The sequence below is a fragment of the Rousettus aegyptiacus genome, unplaced genomic scaffold (genome assembly GCF_014176215.1).
Source record: "Rousettus aegyptiacus isolate mRouAeg1 unplaced genomic scaffold, mRouAeg1.p scaffold_m13_p_11, whole genome shotgun sequence".
Taxonomy (NCBI): Eukaryota; Metazoa; Chordata; class Mammalia; order Chiroptera; family Pteropodidae; genus Rousettus; species Rousettus aegyptiacus.
The window spans coordinates 27,859,007-27,878,727 of NW_023416286.1; the positions used below are offsets into that span (position 1 = coordinate 27,859,007).

Genomic DNA, 19,721 nt, shown 5'->3' on the forward strand with positions numbered 1-19,721 from the left:
TAGGAAAAGTCCCAGACAGCTCACTTATCTCCTAATATCATCCTTGTTTGTGGGAGATTTGTATTCTTAATTGCCCATCCCCCAGAACAAAGACCCAGCCAAGCATAAAGTGCTGGGAAAGGTCACAACGAGATCCCTAGGCCTAGGAGACTTTGACACCCCTGTTCCCGAAATGTTTCTAACATGAAGAAGCAACTGTTAGAACTAGCGCGGTGTTCAAGTGAAGCTTGGGAAGCACAGCAGTTTCCTAGCAGTCATGTCTGAGGACCCAAAGGGCAAAGTAGGTGAGCATCGTCTATTCAAGGCGAAAGCCTATTTTAGGATACTTGTTCTCTTGATAATGGCGCTCCATGATGGAGAATCACTTTAGGCATGGGGCTAAGCCACTTCATTCCTCTTCTTAAAACAAGAAAAATAATAGTACCTACCTCATAGGGTTATGTGTGGGATAAATGAGGTAATGTATATAAAGCATAGAACTTAATATCAGCTACATCGTAGGTGCTCTGTAAATAGTCATTGACATTACTTTCCCCACCACCATCATTATCTCCTGAGGAATCGGGAGAGCATTTTTTAGAGGCAAGTTTTGGCTTTTTTATTTATATATTCATAAACAATTCAATTCATGCTTGTAAGTATAAGCACCAATGTAAGTACCTCAGCCCTGGCGGTAGGAAGGTCTCGGGGGGTGTCTTCACCCTGGTCCTCTTTAGCCGTAGTGTGTTTTCTTTCTTCCCACTGCCAGATATGTGACCACAGATCTCAGAATTGAATTTCTACCCAGGTCCCACAGAACCTGAAAGCAGATCAATGTACATATGTTTCTCACATTGCAGTGACACGTTTGGCCTATCATTCGAAAGAATTTTAAGTGATAAAAAAAAAAAAAATGGAGGAGATACACATCCCAGACAATTCCTTGAGCACATGTGTATCTGTGCCACTACAAGTAGTCTTCTTGTTTGATGTCCTGGTTTCCACAGAGCAGTTAGGCTCATGTTAAATGGGAGAGTGGCTCATGTACTCATCTCAATGGATGTCATAGTTCTCACACATACTGCATGAACAATAATAAACTTAACTTAACTCGACGCTCATAAAAGCGTTTTTTGTAACATTTAATTTTTGAAATAAAATTTAAAATGTCACAGGCGAGGGAACATTGTTATTTCAAATGTCACTGGAAAAGAACTTTAGGGAAGATATTTAAATCGTCAATCTTTTTAAAAACTTTTCTTATTTTATAAATAAATATTTCACATTAAATTGGTAAAGCAAAAAATGTATACATATTGCTAGGAAGATCTAATTTAAAGTCAGTAATAATTTTTAAATGACTACTTAGCATTTTAGATTTTATAAAAATATTTAGCAGAAGTATTTTCCCACATTTTAATATGCAAATGCAGTTTGCATTAAACTTTTCCATTTTAGGACTTAAAGTGTGCTGTTCTTCACTAACTTAAGCTAATGAGTTCTGGGTTAATTTGTAATGTAACTCCAATTTAAAGAAGAAGATGATGATTGCTTTGTATAACATGGGAACAATAATATTTTCCAAGGATAGAAATAACTTGAAGTCAGTTAGAGATCCGAAATCCTTCATTTGCAATCCAAATAGCTCTGAAAGCTGAAAGTTTTTGTCATGACTCATTTGGCAGTGTAGTCTGCCCTGAACTGGCACAAAGCTTTTGATAGATTTTGCTAATTCTGATCAGTGTGAATGTTCACATTTTACTATAGAAACATTATTGGATTAAGGAGGTCTGCTCTAGATATTGCCGGAGGTGTCATGTTCTAAATGGCATATGCACTGTTTGATCTCTCTAAAATTCAAAAACTTATGAATACTGAAACACATTTGGTCCAAGGATTTCCAATGAAAGATATCAAACCTATTCCCAGAGTAGCTATCTCCCATAACCGGAGGACCCTCACATCCTGTTTTTCTCAGGGACAGTCCCTCGTTACCTCCACATAGAGGCAAGGTATCATTATTAATATGGCCCCATTCACACTCCATTTCGATGTGGTCACCATAATAAGCATCTGTGAGTTCTTGGCACTGGGCAGCGCTGTGCTGGTAAGCATCAGTGCTTTTCTAGTGAATTCTCATGTTTATAGTATTGAAATAAACAAGATCCAGATTATGTCTTGAAAACAAAATAATATAAAGCATTGTTTATGAGAAATAATTTTAAAAATGTGTATCTCTCTGCTTTCTTAGATGGAATTGCCCATAGCATTTTATAAATATATATATTTTCTTTTTTATGGCAAATCATCTTTTTCCTCATTCTAACTGCTTGTGTACCAGCTTTCTTTTACTAGGTCGCAGGTCCCTTCTCTGTTCCTTCTTGCCTGGTAGACATTGTAAGTTCATCGTTTATTTATTAAGCATCAGCCTTCACCATACTGTAGGAGTGGTGAACAGACAGACTTGGTCTTGGGCCTCATGGAGATTAGCATCTAGTGGGGCAGACAGATTTGGGGCCTGGCCTGTAGACACTAAAGGGGCTTGCCAAGAAAGTGATTTTAAACCTGAGACCTGAAGAATGTAAGCGTGAGCCAGTGAAAGGGGACGTTCTTGAGGCTAGGGGGCAGAGATGCGGACGCCCTGGGGCGGACCACTGCCTGGAGGTCGTGAGAGTTGTACAGGGCAGGGAGATGAAGCTGGAGCAGGTGCAGGCGACAACAGTCAGCTTTGAGCAGATCATATTTGTGCTTTTAGAAGAGTACTCTAGCTGCAGGGCAGATAACAGATTGGGGCTGGGGTGGGGAGAGCGGTCAGAATTTGGCTGTTCAGTACAGCTGTGTTGAAGGAAGGGACTGTACTTGACCCGCCGGTTTCGCTTTCTATTCTTGCAGTGTTACAGTCACTCTCTGGGAGAATAGGACATATGTTCTCTGTGTGTTACTCTGAGGCCAAAGTAGTTGCTGAAATCTTCAGCCAAGTTAGAGCAAGTAGAACTGAAGGTTATTCAAGCTCCAAATTCTACAAATTGAGGACAAGTTGTAAATGAGGAACAAAAAGCAAAACCCTTAGTCATGGTGGGCCTTTAATGAGCCAAGTTCTTGAAAGGCTGTGGCAGTGGGGATATTGTTATGAAAGAAAATGAAACTATGCTGGGAATGCCAGTTTTGGGAGCTCAGATGACAACTTGGAGCTGGCCCCAAATATCCTACAGAGAATATAGTGGAATAGGGTCTCGGAATGTCGAATATCCAAAAAATGCCATCAGTGGTAGCCCAGGGCTGGTGCTTCTGACTTGTTCCCTTTGCTGCTAACCTAACCTATGGAGTGAGATAATTTACTTGGAAAAACAACCTTAATTTTTTTTTTAATTTAAATAACTTTAATTAAATATTAATGCAGAAGTTCGACTGGAGATAATCATTGATGCTTAAATTTGAGCCTTCTCTAAAACATGCAGGTGAGCTTTTTTGGTCATCTCACTTTTAGTTTTTTATACAACCTACAATTTAAATGAATTATGGACCATCTTCCCCAGAAAGTGAGGCTTCGAGGCTCCTTTTTCAGATCATTGTTACTGCCCCTTACAGACGGATAGATAAAGTGATAGATATGTATACTTAATACAGTCATGGTGCCTGGATTAAGAAAAAACTGCCAGCAGTGTAAGTACAAGAGGGAATTTTCCACAGTTTGTTGTGTTTGCAGAAATACTGTCATTTCCCCTTTTGGACTGTAAATCACTTCTGCAATTTGCTATTGTCTTTTTTGCCAAGTGTTTTTCTTTGCAACTAATTTCAGACTTACGTTAAGTTCAAAAAGTAGTTTAAAGAATTTTTTTTTTCTAAAACTTTGGAGAGTTTCAGAAAAAAATGATGTCCCTTGCCAAAATGATGTCCCTTCACCCCTGAATACTTGCGTGTGTCTTTCCTACACACAAGGATGCTCTCCAGCATGACCACAATGTCGCCCTCAGAATCAGGCAGTTGACATTCGTACTGTCTGATTCACAGGCCTCACTCAGGTTTGCCAGTTGTCTCAATTGTGTCCCTCATAGCAACTAGAATGCAGTATTCCTAGAGAGGAAAGAAGTTGCTTCCTGTTCCCAGTTGAACCCACAGGCTCAGGTGTCTTTCCTTAACTTCTGTGAACTTGACATTTTTTTTTTGAAAATTACAAGCCAGTTATCTTAATAGAGTGTCCATCAGTTTGGATTTTTTGGTGGTTTCCTCATGATTAGGTTCAGGTTATTTCTGCAAGAATATCACAGACGTGATGCTCTGTTCTTATTACATCCTCTCTGGGGGTGTATGACTTTGACTTGTTCCTTTGTTGGTGACATTCTTTTGATCATTTGATTAAGGAGGTACCTGTCAGGCTTCTCCATTGTAAAGCTACTCTTTTCCCCTTTGGAATAAGAAATAGTTTGTGGGAGATACTTTGAGATTATGTAGATGTCTCATTTCTTATCAACCTTTCATCTACTGGTTTTAGCATCCATTGCTGTTTTCTGACTAAACAATTACTACTTTGATAGCTGCCAAATGTTGATCTAGTTCAGTCACCTTCCTGCATTTATTAATTGGCATTCTACTTTATGGGAAAGCTTTCTCTCTCCTTATGTACTTTTTCATAGATCCCTATTTTGCGAGTGGTCCGTAATGCATTTTTATCACTATTTCGATGCTCGAATTGTCTCACGATGGCCAGCGGGTGCCCCTTCAAGTTGGCTGCTGTGTCCTCTCGATGCGTTCCCTGCGTTCTTTGAGCTCCTTCTTATTTTCTAGCTCCCCAAAGTGATTCAGGTTCATCTTTTGCTTTCCCTGCTCTAGTTCTGGAATCATCTGTTTTTCTAAGAACCCTTAATTCCTTTTAGTGAAGAACGGTATTTAGAATTAAGATTTGAGCACTACACGTGCCCAAATACACCATGGGCGTATTGCTGTCCCAGCCCCTCTGAGTGGCCACGGTTAGGGAAAGTATGTACTATTTATACATATACTTACACATGCACATACTTTTTTTTTTTTTACATCTGTATTTATTTCTGTCCTTATCAAGATACACAAACAACCATGAGCTCAATCCTATTCTAATTCTTTCTGTATTTGAACTTCCTTCTCCAATAGTGAGAAACCTGGTTTCCGTTATCCTTAACGTGTTGATTAATTTACTCATTTGCCTGTAGGTATCTAATCTCACGTCCCCACAGCTGCCCCACTGCAATGAGGATGCCCTCCTCCCCTCGTTCCCCGGGTTCCGGCACTCTGGACGGCACTGCTGTTGTCTTATACCGAAGCCCATTCATTCGACTTGGGCCCTGAAACCCCAGTTTGGGCTGGGTGCCCTCCGGCCTCTATCCTCGCCACCCCATGTGGGTTTCAATACTTCACACACCAGGCGCTGCTGCCTCGTCCCACCCAAGGGGATGACGCCCTCTCTATGCCTGTACCCCACACCGAGATGCTACTGTCTCCTTCCCCTGATGATTATGATATGGTCATTAGGGCTGCCAAAACAAAGTCCCAGAAATCAGAAATGAAGCTGTCGGTACAATTTGTTCCTTTAGGGGACTCTAAGGGAGAATCTGCTTCTTGCCCTTCTCGATTCTGGTGGTAGCTAGCAATCCTTGGCATTCCTTGGTTCGTAAACGCACCACTCAAATCTCTGTCTCCATCTTCCTGGGCTTCTCCTGTGTGTGTGCGTCTGTGTGCAAAGTTCCCTCTTCTTGAAAGGACACCAGTCATATTGGATTTAGGGCCCATCCGAATCCAGTACGACCTCATTTATACTCAGTTACATCTGACCCATTTCCACATAAGGTCACATTCACAGGTTCTGAGTGGACATGAATTCGGGGGGCACGCTATTCAATACAATATATTCGCTTTGCTCAGTTTCACATAATGGGCTTTTAGACTAAATTATTCATAAAGGGCGGAGGGACCATGGAAGGAAGGGGAGAAGGAAGCTTTCTTCTGTATTTTTGAGAAGAATGTTCTCTGTTGTTCTTATTTTCTAATCTAAAGTTAGGTCACTCTGCAGACATTAGGACTCTTGAAAATCTCAGGACTTGGAGTGAGTGCAGGATGGCGCTCATTGCGATGTCATAGGACTTTGATTCCTCCCGGGAACTACACCCCTCAAGACACGCCATGGAGCAACGCATTGCAGCCCATTACTCTAATTGTCCAGGAAACGTTCTCACCTGATGCCGGGGTGGGAGGCCCATCCCCCACTGTCGTCCAGTTCCAGGCCATATAATTGTGTCTTGATGCACACTGTCAGTCCCGTGCTAGGCAGTGCGGGCCTCCTGTGAGCATGCTGGAGCGCGTGTGTTGGGCAAGCTCTGACTGTTATTAGCACCTTCCAAGATGAGAGCACTGTGTCAGCACTGGGACCCGCTCCCTGGTTTTTTAACTCGTATGATATTCTGAGCTATACTAACTTACTTATGTATTTTATAGAATATATATAATATGTACATAGAATTCATAATTATATATATTCATTCTGTATTAACATATATTCTGAGCATTTTCCCAGACAAATGAAATCCTCTTCTGTAGTCACCATATTCTGTTACTTGAATCTACCACATTGTAAAAAACAAAACCAAAACCAAAAAAGCATCATCTTTTTACCATCTGGTATTTGGATCCATTCAGATTGTTTGCTATTACAGGTAATGCTCCATTGCACATCCTTGAACATAACCTTGTGTCTGTGGAAACGCTCGTGGCCCTGGCTGGGGCCCCCTTTAGCATAGCTTCCCAGTGTGGAGGCATGGGGCCCTCTCGATGCTTCTCTATGAAGACTCCAGTTTGGCCTCAAAATCCAAAGGCTAAGTAAGGGATTAAGAGTCCTGTTTCTGACCTCTAACATTCAGTAGCTCTGTGACCTTGGATAAGTTACTGACCCGTAGCTGCCTCTGTTTCTTTAAAAAACGGGGATTTTAGTAGCACCTGATTTGTAGGGTTGTTGTGAATCAAGTGAATAATGACCAAAATGAGCTTAGAACTTGACTAACACCAGTAAGTATTTAATACTCATTAGCAATCATTATTAGGATCATTACGGTGTCGTGTGGGGTGCTGTGTGTTCCGTACCTGCGTTTCTCAGGGGCTTGCGGGTTTAGACCGCAACAAGGGTTACTCGCACAGAAGCTCCTCGCTTACCAGCTTGCCTTCCAAAAGGGGATTAAGCTTGCAGAGTGTGAGTCAGGCTTTTAAAAACCAGGCTTTTCTCAAAATAGAATGGTTTCAGTGTCAGTTGGGCAACCTGCCTCTTCAGGAACCCTACAGGGGCGTCCTAAGTAGATATTTTGTTTTACCAGACACATGACCACTCACAGTGTGTTGGAAAGACTAGAACCCGCCTTGAAACTGTGTGCCTATCGTTAGGGACCGATGGCTCCTCATTCACACTAGCCACCTTTCCGTTGTTGGACTGGGGGGAGGGGCGGACATAGAACATATCCAGTACTGCTGGATAGGGCTGGTCTGTATTTATTGAGTGCGCCTGCCTGCTAGGTGCAAAGTACAAGACTACATAGCTAATATATGTAGCAATGTTAACTAGGTTTCCGGTAGGTTTCCAGCTGGAAAGGCGCTTTTGTCTCAGTGGAGTAGAGTACATCAAGATGAAAGGAAGGCAGAACAAGATACATGTTAGGGACAGAATGTTTTATGAATTCAAGAGAAGTTTTGCTTGGCCAGAAGACGCTTTGTGGAAAAGATGGCTTTGAACAGTATGTAAAGGAGTGCTTGCTTGGCTATTTCTAGGTTAAACCTTTTTCTGAGCCTCACATGTCTCATTGCCCACCCTACACCTCTTTTGGGATATCCCAAAATAATCTCAAATTTGATAGACCCGAAACCAATCTCAGTGTTTTTCCTCTTAAACTGTCCACATGCCCTGTTGCAGAGAGCGGCCTTACCCCACCTGGTCTGAAGAAGGAAACAGGGATGCCGCAGAAGTCCAGATAAGTGTGTGGAGCGAAAGGAGTCGGAAATTCTGAAAGAAGAGCTTTGTGGCCTCTCTTTTTCTCTTTGAAGTTGGAGGCAAGATCACTTGCAGGGACTGATGAGTGTGGAAGTGAATCAGGGAGTGTGAGGACGGGAAGGCCTGAAACCGCTCCGGAAGCAGGAGCTGATGAGGGAGAGGAAGAAAAGGTTCGCAGAGACTGAAAGCTCAGGTGAGGTGATAAACCGTAAACCTCTCAGTGGTATCAGTATGAGGACTGGGTACTCTTCAGCCCACTCATGAATTGTGCATGAGCAAACGAAAGGGAGGCGGGAAGACCCATTCGTGGTGGGGAAGGGTGTCAGGACAGCTGTGCCGGGAGGAGAACGGGCCCAGAGAGTGGACATTCTGGGGAGAAGGAGCAGGAAAGTGGAGTTCACTGGGCAGGATGGACTGTAGGGTTCGGGCCTTATTTTCAAGATTTACTCCATGGATGAAGAACTCTGGTTCTCTTTAGGCCACATTGAGACCTGTTTCCTAGAATGCCTGTTAGGTCACCAGCAGTATGGAAAAGCAGTGATATTTTGGTGTCTTTCGAGCACACGTGGAGACCATATGTCAGTGTCTCTGTTGGCTTAGGGCCATGATGCCGCACAAGGTACTATCAGAGGCTAAATCACATAATTTCAGGTACCGGAGTAGTTTGCGGTTGGAGACAGGGTAATTTGGGTAAAGTGGCTATTGTAATACCTTCTAAAAGGATATAAAAAACACATTTAATAAGACAATTGTGGGTAGAATGACGAACATGCAAAACTATCATTTGGATGATTTTCAGTATGGGAAACTTGTTCTGTGGTATTTAAAGTCAGTTTAGAATTTATATTGCATCTGAATTTATATCCATTCATGATGACATGGATACATTAACCAGTGGCCTCCCCATTTTCCCATGGTTCAGTAGGAGGTGTTCATTAAACATATTAGTTCCATAAGGCGATTGGGCCAATGGGCACCACGTGGCAGTGACAGCCACACTTAGCTGCATATCAGAATTACCCTGGGATAATACAAAACTCCTGGTTCTTAAGCCCTGGAGATTCTTATTCAGTAGGTCTAGAATGGGACCAGGAATCTCCTTTTTTTTAACTTCCCGGGTAATTACATTGGCACAGGCAGTTTTGGGATGCTGGTATAAGTGAACAGACAAGTATGACTGAGTTACAGTATATTCAGGGTAGCTATTTACAGCAGTCCTGCCTCATCCTTCAAGGCTGGTTCCTGAAAAACCCACACAGTAGGAGAAATCATGGTTGAATTGCTTAAAATCTGGAGAAAAACTGGGCAAGAGACTAAAATTCTTAAGTGAATTTAAGGCATGCATCTTTTTAAAGTTCAGTAACATAAAACAAATGCATGAAATAAGGATCATATCAGTGATACATGAATATCTCACTCCTTACTAACTTTCCTGAAGTTTAATAAAAGTTTTTGAAATTGGTTTTGCCTTGATGCAGATAATACATACACTGAGAAACATGCTTTATTCTATGTCTTGCACTCCATCCAAATGTCAAATGTCTTCTGATTTTATCCCTCCAGGGCCCCACCAGAGTATGTAGAGTGATTTGAATACTGTAGATAGAGAAGTATTAAGTATAGCCAAATGGCTACATTTTAAAGCCCCTCCCTAATATACAGAGTCTTCTTAGCTCTGAACTTGCTGTTAAACTTCTCACACCTTTCACTTCAGCCTTCCAAGAGTCAACATAGTTCTAAAAGTTTGCTTCTGCTCATCTCCCTATAGCCTTCTCTTCTGCTTTCTACTTTCGACCATTACCTCTCCCTCTACCTGCCACCCACATGTTCACGCACATCTGTTAACACACCTAGGAAGCAGTTCAGCCTAATGCAATGCTTTTTTATACTCTTTTGACCACAGTGACAGTGTAATTATAATGTAAAATTGAAACACGAGTTTAATAAAACAATACTTACTCTTATTTGGGGGACATAATTTCTACATAATTTCTGTATTCTCATGCATTAAAGTGCTGATCTTAATCCAGTAATGCTGATCCTAGTCCAATAAATTGATTTCATGACCTTCTGATGAGCTGCTACCTGAGGTTTGAAAAGCACTGGTCTGGAGGTTTGGGCATAGTCTTCAGAGTCACATGGATCTGGATTTGAATCCTGTGTTTACCACTTTAATAGCTCTGCAGCTTGGTAAGTAGCTTCATTTCCTCATCTGTAAGATGGAGATAAGATACTAGATCTCATATAGCTGGTTTGAGGATTAAGTGAAATAATGCATCAAAAGCGCTTAGTGTCTGATTCCTACGAAGCACTTGAACCAATGTAATGGGGATAATGATAATGATGACGATTTTCAATTTTCAACTCCAGATTCCTCTCAGTTCATATAATTTTGAGCTGAAATCTTTGTTTCCTAAAAGGGTACAGAAATGTCAGTGTGGGAGAGTGTAGAATGCCATGTAAGAGGGAATTGCAATTTGGGAAGGATTACTATATGTCTTGGAAAAATTGTTACTGAAAATTACTGTTACATTCCTACAAGGGTATTATTGCCACTTCCCCCCCCTCCCCCGCCCCCCCGTGCGTTCCCATAGCCACCATCTTGGACCAGAGCAGTAGCTTTTAACTTATCTCCTTGCTTCCATTTGATCCTGTATCGAGTACTGCTTGTTTTATGATAGTGAAACATGACTATTCAGAAGTTTTTAAAGCCTGTAAACAGGCTCAGTCTTGAGCTGGGCTTTTGAGACCTTCCAGAAAGACCTGGATTTAGATCCTAGTTCCTCATCTGAGGACTTTTTTTTTTTTCTGTTTTTTAGTTACCTTTTCAAGCTATGCTTCTCATCTCTAAAATGAGGATCATAATATTTAACTGATTAGGACTGTTATGAGAATTGAGATGATTTATGTAAAATTTCCAGGGCTTGCTTCTCACATGGTAGCCGGTAGTTACGAAACTCCACCCACGTTGGTGCATAGCTCAGTTGCTCTGCCCATATCAGCAAATGCATCTTCCGTGGTCCTGCTTTGTCCATTTATACCAACCTTTATCTTTTCTGGCTTGGTGTGCTGTCTTCTCTCAGCCTAGGCAATTCCTCCCCATTGTATAAGCTCTTCCTTTACCGTAAAGCTTTTCCTTGCAAACTTATCTACTAATGATTTATGTTTTCTTTATGAAGTAGTTCACTTCGTTGGCAATTAATCATACACTGCTTTCTGATCTTTATTACAATCTTTTATTATAGTAATTATAGTATTATTAGTTAGCTTCTTATGATTTATGTCTCTTGTCTCCATTTAACTTATTAATTCCTTGAGAGTAGTGATCATACACACATCTCCGAATCCTTCATAGTACTTAGCACAGTTTTTAGTAATAATATGTGTTTAATAAATATTTGTCGATAGACTGGATGACTGGATACTTTGGATAATACATGCGGTAGGAGAACGGGGTCCAGTGGTTAGAGTTGTGAGAGAAGGTTTAATGGTTGAAAATAAATTTGAGCTAGCTTTCCCTGGGAGGATAACATTTCTGTAGGTTGGTAAGAAGGATGGGTGCATGGCTATGTAGGGAGGGCTATCAGGTATCATAGTCATAGTTAAAACAAATGATGCAGTTGTGAAAGAGATAGGGCCAAGCTCTGCTATGGTCAGCTTCTGTGGCGCAGACTTAAACGTTAGCCCTCTTCTTAGCATCCTAGCTCCCATACTTTTGCCTTCATTCTCGCCCACTTTTGACCTGTCTCCTGTGACTGTGTAACTGGGACCTGATGAGCTAATGGACTACTGGTGGAAAATATCTTAAGTTTCTCTCTGATGCCTTTATTTCCTCTTCATTCTAGAAGGAAATATTAGCTGTGTATAAAATTTTTAAATAGCAGTTATTTTCTTTCAGTACTTTAAAGACATCTTTCCATTGTCTTCTGTATTCCATTGTTTCTGTCGAGTAGTCACCATAAGACTTCTGGGTTTTATCAGAAGCATCCCCCCTCTCTCAGCTAAGGATATGTTCTTAAATCCAGCAGGGACAGATTTAGAAGTCTCTAGAACAGAACATTAACATAATTTAATAGTTTTTTAGAAAGATTAGCATGTCAGTGGTATGCAAAACAAGAGACTAGGGAAAGGCTCAGTAAGTAGAATAGTTAAAAGGCCATCATAACTGAGTGCTTTCTAAAGTAAGATTAAAGCACAGGTTAGAGTTTCTGAGTCTGGGCTTTTCAGACAGGCCTGAATGAGAGTCTGGGCTCCCCTACCTACTAGCAGATTGCTTCTGAGCACTTCCCCAACCATCCCCTCCCTCATCTGTAATATGGAGTGATGAAATTCTGGGGTCGTTAGAGTTAAATGAGAAACTCATAGAAAACTGGTTTTAACGCCTGACGTATAGTAAATGCCCAGTCAATAGTAGCCATTGCTATTACTGTTCCAATTTCCAAACCTCAGTTATTTAGGTTAAAATTCAGGTATACTGTTAATGGTACTGATCTGGACCAAAGCATTATCAACTTCATGGGGGACGTGATTCACATCCTGTGAATCACAATGAACAACTTTTGTGCTTGTATGCAGTAGCCCTGGTACTAGTAATGTCTTAAATACCTGCCATGTACTGAATTGATTTATAGCCTGATGCCATGGTTTTGAGGATGATGTCAACCCCAGATTTCAAAGGTATAATGATAGCTGATTTTAGAAAGTGCATTTTGTCATGCTCGAGAGTAGATGCTTCATATTTTAGGTTTATAGAACCATAAAGTTTTATTGTTTCACTTTTAAAAACAATACAGTGTACAAGATTAGAAGTTTACAAAAAAGATAAATCAGATTATGAGCCTTCATATTACAAAAGATTTTCTAGAATCATAACCTCAGAAATTACCATTTTGCAGCCTCTCATTTTTCTGGATGAGTAAAGCATGGACTAGAAAGATTGAGTGACCAGCCCAAAGACACATACTAGTGATGGCAAAGTCGGAACTGGGATGCAGGTGTCCTGCTTTCTGGTATATTTTGGTTGTCTTGGCAAAAATAGCACCTCTGTGCCTTTTCTACCTAGTTCCATGCCTTCTTTGACTCTGTTCAAGTTTCATGTGGCCAGGGTGTTGGTATCCATGGGAAACTCGCCTTAGAGAAGGAAGACCAGTCTATCACTTTGAATTTCACTGGTGGAAGCTAGAAAAAAACATGCCGAGGAAGCGTCTTTTCTCAGTACTCGTGGTACGCAGTCCCCTGATTTCTCTTTAGTGCCAAACTAAATGAGTTTCTGGTGCTAGGCTCAATGTAGAATTACACCTTTGCTTTCTTTCACAGAAGTAAGAATGCATACTCAGCTTCTGGTAGTGATGAGAGATCTGTCAAACTGCACCCTTTCTCTTCTGTGTCGTGTGGCGAGACCCCTGATAGTTCATTACCCGTTCAGTGCGGAAGGTGGGACCAGGCTATAAAATCAAGTAAAAAAGAGGAAGTACCTTCATGTAAAAGGGTTAGCTTTTCATTCTGTATCAGCGGGGATGTTTTAGCTATTTTTAAAAAAGAACCTGAACTAAATGAAGCCACTTACACCAGAGTTTCTCTTCTTGCCATGTTTGCTTTTCCTGAAAATCCACTTGTTATTGATGATGACAGTCCTGATTAAAGATCTAGGGAAAAAAGTACATGTGTGATTTTTGTAGTATTTTTGCTAGGTGAGTGATAAAACTCTGAAAGTTTGGCTGAGCTGCATCCGTGTTAGAAAGGCACAGTGTGTACGTAAGGGTTGGGCTAGCAGATAGAGGAGGCAGCTGAATCTGACACGCTGCGACCGATGAAGAGGTCTGTCTGCCAGAATGGCCAGACTGCAGGAAGTCACAGAAGAGCCAGGTGATTCATAAAAATCAAAGTTAATCTGCAGCCTTGCTCCTCAGTATGGTTGGTCTAAGGACCTAGGAGCTCGTTAATCACAGGGCTTACCTAGACTTACTGAGTTGAGATTTGTCTGCACGCTAAAATTGGTGAAGCGCTGGTCCAGATTTTGTAATCGGCTCTCACCTTTACTATTAATAAAGCTGATTATATCTTTCATCCACATGAATCTCCAGTTTTCTCTTCGGGCTCGGGATGATGAGCAACATCTGTGCATGGTTTTCTAGGCCTTGCAGGGTCAGCCCATCTCTGGCAACCTCCCTGCTCCTGGTTGTCTTCTGGCAGCTGGTCCTCCTGCCCCAGGACCTTTGGCACATCTCCCCTTCCTTCTCACTATCTTGGGACACCTTCCTTCACCCATAGACTAGGTTGGGGCCCCGTTACGTGCCTCAGAGTACCTTCTACAGTAGTTTCTTAGGGCTCCCATAACAAAGTATCACAAATTATGTGGCTTAAAACAACAGAAATGTATTCTCACACAATCTTGGAGGCTAGTGTTTGTGGGGCTCTTCTCTCCCTCAAGCCTCTAAGGGAGGACCCTTCCTTGCCTCGTCAGCATCATTCCAGACTTCACGTGACCACCTTCCCTCTGTGTCTGTTTCTTCACATGTCATTCTCTGTGTGTGTGTCTGTGTCCAGATTTCCTTCTTCTTACAAGGACATTAGAGTCCTGTGAGCCTCTGATCATAGCATTTTTATCCACAGTCAATAATCTTGTTTTATGCATGTTTCTGTTTAAAGACTCCTCATTTCATTATGGTTGATTCATTAACATTGAACTCACAGCCAACACTATAACTAATGCCCAGAGGAAGTTTGTCTAACACACATACTTTCTCCATAAGGCGCATCGCAGCCTTCTTGCACTTAGGAACACTGCACCGCACTTCAGATAGACCATTCTCGGGGGCCATTTTAAACAGTAAAACCACTGGCAAAAAGCAGAAAAACATTGCATAAAATAGATGGTGAAAAGGACACTGGTTTACAGTGCGAGCTGAAATAGGAAGGCACAATCATCTTGTTGAATTTCAGCTGGAAATGTATACATTGCATGCTAATGACCATGAAAGCACCCCAAGAATTGATTTGGGCATTACAAGTAAATTTTAGTGAGTAGGCAAATTTGGAAATATGGACTCTGCAAATAACGAGGGTCGACTGTATCTCCCCACATAAGCTTAAGTTTTAAAGACAAAAAGCTTTCGAAATATTTCAGGTGACCATTTTTTCCAAATGGGTTGTTTGTGAAAAAAATATGGGAGAATTATTGTATTACTATAACGGCAAATCAGAAGCAGGGCCATTTACACGTCCTTGTCATTTTGTCATATTGCTAAATTTAGGTAGAGCTGCAGTGGTAGTGATTTGTGGCAGTTCTGCTTGTCAAGTTGTCCCCTCAGAAGAACTCGTGACTACCATAGCTACTTTTACTTCTCCTCTTTCTTCGTTCTTTACTGCTCCAGACTTAGCTGCCCCCTTCTCTGTATCTTGAGATCTTCTTCAGAGGGAGGTTCCGACTGGGTTGGTGATCATCACCCTGTTGGGCAGAGCCATCTTTGTGTTCAAGTCACGTCGTGGGATCTCCTGTGGACAATTTTCCCCAATGCTCCTAGAACTCTCCTGTAACTCCTTATCATCCTATTGTACACAGGGCTCTTTGTGTGGTCTGGTAATTCTCTTCTTTCCTGTCTCCTATTACATGAGGCATTTCTGGATGGCAAGGAATGTCTTACCTTTTCCTCATCCTGGAATACCATCCTCAATAAATGATCTTCAAATGAGTGGAATGACTTGAGAACTGCTAAGAGGAGATGTATTTGGGGTTCCTTATGGCTGCTCCATGTCTTTTTGGACTACTCTTGAGGTCCTTTTCACTTGTCTCAAAAATGGTGTTCTGAAGCTACCAGATGAGTGCGTAGAGCCATCCTCAGCAGCAAGCCACCTTGGCTGATCTGCAGGGCTGGCCTGTTTCTTGTATTGAACGTCTCCAGAGTGAAAGACAGCATTTGGCTTTGTACGAGTATAGAAAGACCTAGAAGAGGTAGGATTTCTACTCTCTAAGACCTTACAGTTTGGTTAGGAAGGGAGGGTGTGCCGGCCGAAAAGTTTATAGTTAAAGTGAGAGTTAGGTAAGAATAAAGACAACTTACCAAAGATGCCCTACAGCCATGTTTGATTTTCAGATGAGCAGTATAAGATCAGTGAGCGTTGTGGGAGCTGGAGAAGGAGAAGAGGTCTGGGAAGGCTTGTGGGGAAGGAGGGTGGGAGCTGGGTCTTGGAGGATGGGTAAAGATTGGGAAAGAGGAGCAGAGGACCTGGTATGAGCAAGGAGTGGGAGGCATCTGCAACAATGAATGAGTTAGAACTGGGAGATATATACAAGGGAAAGACGGGTTCTAGAATTTAGTTCTAGAATTATTTAGGCTCCGAAGGCAAAGGGTGCAGCCCCATGTGGTTCATGTAATGATGCTTGCATGGATTATGACATGAGTTGGGGTCAGGGCAAAGAGGGGAGAAGAAGTCCTTTGCGAGCTGGAGGAGAGAGTTATTGAGACTGATCATCTCAGTCTAAATTCATCTGAAGAGAATCTTCAGAGCTCATTTTTGGAGGAGGAGATGAGTAAAAGAGAAAAGAGACAGCGACGTTTTGAAATAGTGTTATGTCATACTGTCTATGAAGTCTTAAAGATTGGCGGCTTGAATTGGCACCATCGTGAATTTTGAATCTGTGTTAAATTTAAATTTACTTGTAAGTAAGGTGAAGATGAATAGTAGACAATACTTTGTTAGTGATGCCATCCTAGGCATATTTTGGTGGACGAGGGAAAGACATTCTAGAAACGTATCTGGAAGGAGGGAAGAGAGGTATTACGTGGGCTGGTAAAGAAAAGGCGATTAGCCCCTGAAATAATCCCCAGAGAGAAAGGATGGTAAAGGAAAAGGAAGGATGATATCAGGTCAGAGAGGGAGGGTGGTAGTGAAGGACGGTCCTTGAGGGAGTGCATAAGAGCATGCGTCAACAGAAAAGCCAAGCTGAAGCCAGAGCGAGATGCCACCAAGCTCTGAGAGCAGATGGGATGCATCAGGAGGGAACGGCTTTTTGGTGGAAGACTTTGGAACCAAGTGAATTGATTCCTTCAGAGCTTTGGAGTGCTAGTGGTGGGGTTTCAGAACCTTTCTATAACTCAGATACCCCAAAGGAATGAATGAATTATAATAACTCTTTCTCACAACTGTTTTGCTCTGTCCACCCCGGGTCCTTGGGAGGATAATACCCACAGGTATTGTACAGTACTGGTGCCCCGAATGCCTGAAGGTGTCTGCTGTAAACACAGCCCAGTGGGGAGGGGGTAAGACCTAGCTTCAGGCAAGATCACTTGGAGGTGGCTGTGCCCTCTGGCTAGCTGAGTTTCTGCCAGTCCAAGACTTCTGTGTCCCTGGGACCCTCGCGGCTGAGAGCAGCCTTGGCCCACAGCTCTGCCCCCACTGAGACAGCTCCTCTGGAATGAGTAGACTGCTCAAGCAGTGGCTGGTGGCTCTAGGGCAAAAGCCCTCAGTATGTTCCCTCAGCCCCAATCCCCACGTACACATAAGCTGTGTGGTTATGAGGAAGGGGCGATAGAAGAGGGTCAGGCAGGGGTGTAGAGCATCGCAGTGCGGACATGACAGTAGCGGGATGCCTGATGCTGTGTTTCTCTCCGCAGAGGGGCACCATGCCGGTGGAGAGGATGCGGATGCGCCCGTGGCTGGAGGAACAGATAAACTCAAACAGGATACCAGGGCTGAAGTGGCTGAACAAAGTAAGTGTGATGGGTGTGTGTGTGAGAGTGTGTGTGTGTGTGAGTGAGAGAGAGAGAGAGCGAGAGAGAGAGAGAGAGAGCGAGCACCTTACTAAAAGCATGTATACCTCTGAAAGCAAAATTGTACTTTGTGTTCAAAATCTTATGCTAATTAATTACAAAAACCAACCAAGCAAAAATCATCATAAAAACATCAAATTATTGTATAAAGAAGACGTTTATTTAATCATCTCAGACTGTAGTTGCAAACCCTGACTTAACAGTTTCAGCTCACCGTTGATATTGTAGATGACTATTTATAGGAAACTTCTTGCTGTATTTTTCTTTAACGATTCTTACCCTCTTCCTTCCCTAAATTCCTTGCTTGCTTCTCTCCTGCCTTTCAGGAGTAGAGGACATGGAAACTGGGGTTTTGTATCGGGAATGGAACATAGTGATTTATTTCCAGTATTTACTTTATGAAGAAAACTTTTGTTTTCGTCTTTAAAAATGTCTTCCCTTTATCTTATTGAGAAATCCTATTTGTGTGCCTACCTGTCCTAGAAAAAGAAAATTCTATCATTTACAGAGCACCCCCACCCCTACGATGTATACTCACACATGCCCTTACTTTATCAACTTCAGATTCTCAGTTTAATTGATCGTACCTGTTAGGGGTGAATCAGGAAGATAGTGTCTGTAGAAATAAAGAAGACCTGAAATTATATAGTTATAATTTAGAAAAGCAACTAAATATAATATATCACGCCTTCTTTAAGAGAGACCAAGGGAGGTCTCTTTCCCATTAATAGGAATATTGCAGTTCTTCTGAGAAAATTTCTTTTTCCTCGTCTACCTCTCCCCTCATTTTTAATCTTAAGGACAGGATTAATAATTTAGCTGGTCAGGCTTTATCTTTGTATCATGTGCCGACAGCTTAGTGCCAGATTGTAGCCCACTTGTAACAAGTGTACAGGATATCGAAGCATAATTTTTTAAAAAGACTAATATCACTTCTGGCCTCATTTGATCTTTTCAGATATCTGTCAAATCTTATTTTTTTTGCTCGTTTTCTCTCATTCACTTATTTTTTTCACTTATTTAATGGTGTTATATTTGAACATACCTGTTTACGTGAGTCCTTTCCAAAACATGGTGGGGTATGAAGTGAATCAAAATGAAGAAACCGTATGCTCATTCCATGTGACCTGTCGTAGATTATAAGGTCTTATGTCAAACGATGTATTTTTCAGGGCTTTCTATTTCTGTAATGTTCTGGATTTGTATCCTAGGGTGGGGGTGGGAGGCTTCGTAATTAGCCTTTTCCAAAGAAGCAAACGAGAACTCAGGTTACTGGCCTGCAGGAGCCCACGTGGAGGTACAGGGAAAGGGAGGATGATTGTCAGGGGCGTTGAGGAGGCCCAGGGTACCCAATAATGATGATCACACTGCTAATAAAAACGAACATTTATTAAGTGCCGGGTACCCCTCTAAGCAAGATACATGCCTTAACTCACCTATGGCATGGACATCGTGATTTTTTTCAGTTTTACAGAAAAAGAAATTAGTGCACAGAGAGGTTAAGTAGGGTTCTATTTCGAAGAACAAGATAACATTGCCTATATTGATTTAGAGTGTGGAATTCAAGCAGATATTCCTGATTCTGAAGAGAATAAGTTTGTGTTTACATATTCTTTAAAAAAAGAAACAAACGCATGCACCACTTTTGGCTGACTTGATGCACTGGCACACTTACCATGTCATCACGTCTCGGGTACCGAGTAGGTCCTTGATATGCTGCAGTTAGTTGTCCTCTAGTAGGCTGAATTGTGCCTCCTCAAAAGATACGTTCACATCCTAACTCCTGGAACCTGTGGATATGACCTTATTTGGAACAAGAGTCTTGGCTGATGTCACCGATTTAAGGATCTCCACATGAGGTCATCCTGGTTTATCCAGCTGGGCCAATCCAATGATAATTGTCCTTAGAAGAGAAGACACACGCACAGAGGAGGAGGCCATGTAAAGGAGGAGAGCTCGGAGTGATGCAT

The 19,721-nt window shown here is 41.9% G+C and overlaps 1 protein-coding gene across 4 annotated transcripts in view; it reads left to right on the forward strand.

Moving 5' to 3' along the window:
* IRF2 (interferon regulatory factor 2) overlaps positions 1 to 19,721 on the forward strand; it is a 75,758-nt gene that overhangs the window by 19,035 nt on the left and 37,002 nt on the right. For 3 of the 4 annotated variants that reach the window (XM_016143996.2, XM_016144000.2, XM_016143999.2), the window contains exon 2: positions 17,596 to 17,691. In XM_016143996.2, coding sequence (XP_015999482.2) covers positions 17,605 to 17,691 — 87 coding nt within the window. In that variant the 5' untranslated portion in view covers positions 17,596 to 17,604. Of the gene's footprint in view, positions 1 to 7,903; positions 8,175 to 17,595; positions 17,692 to 19,721 lie in introns of all 4 variants that reach the window. The other variant, XM_016143998.2, reaches the window with a different exon arrangement.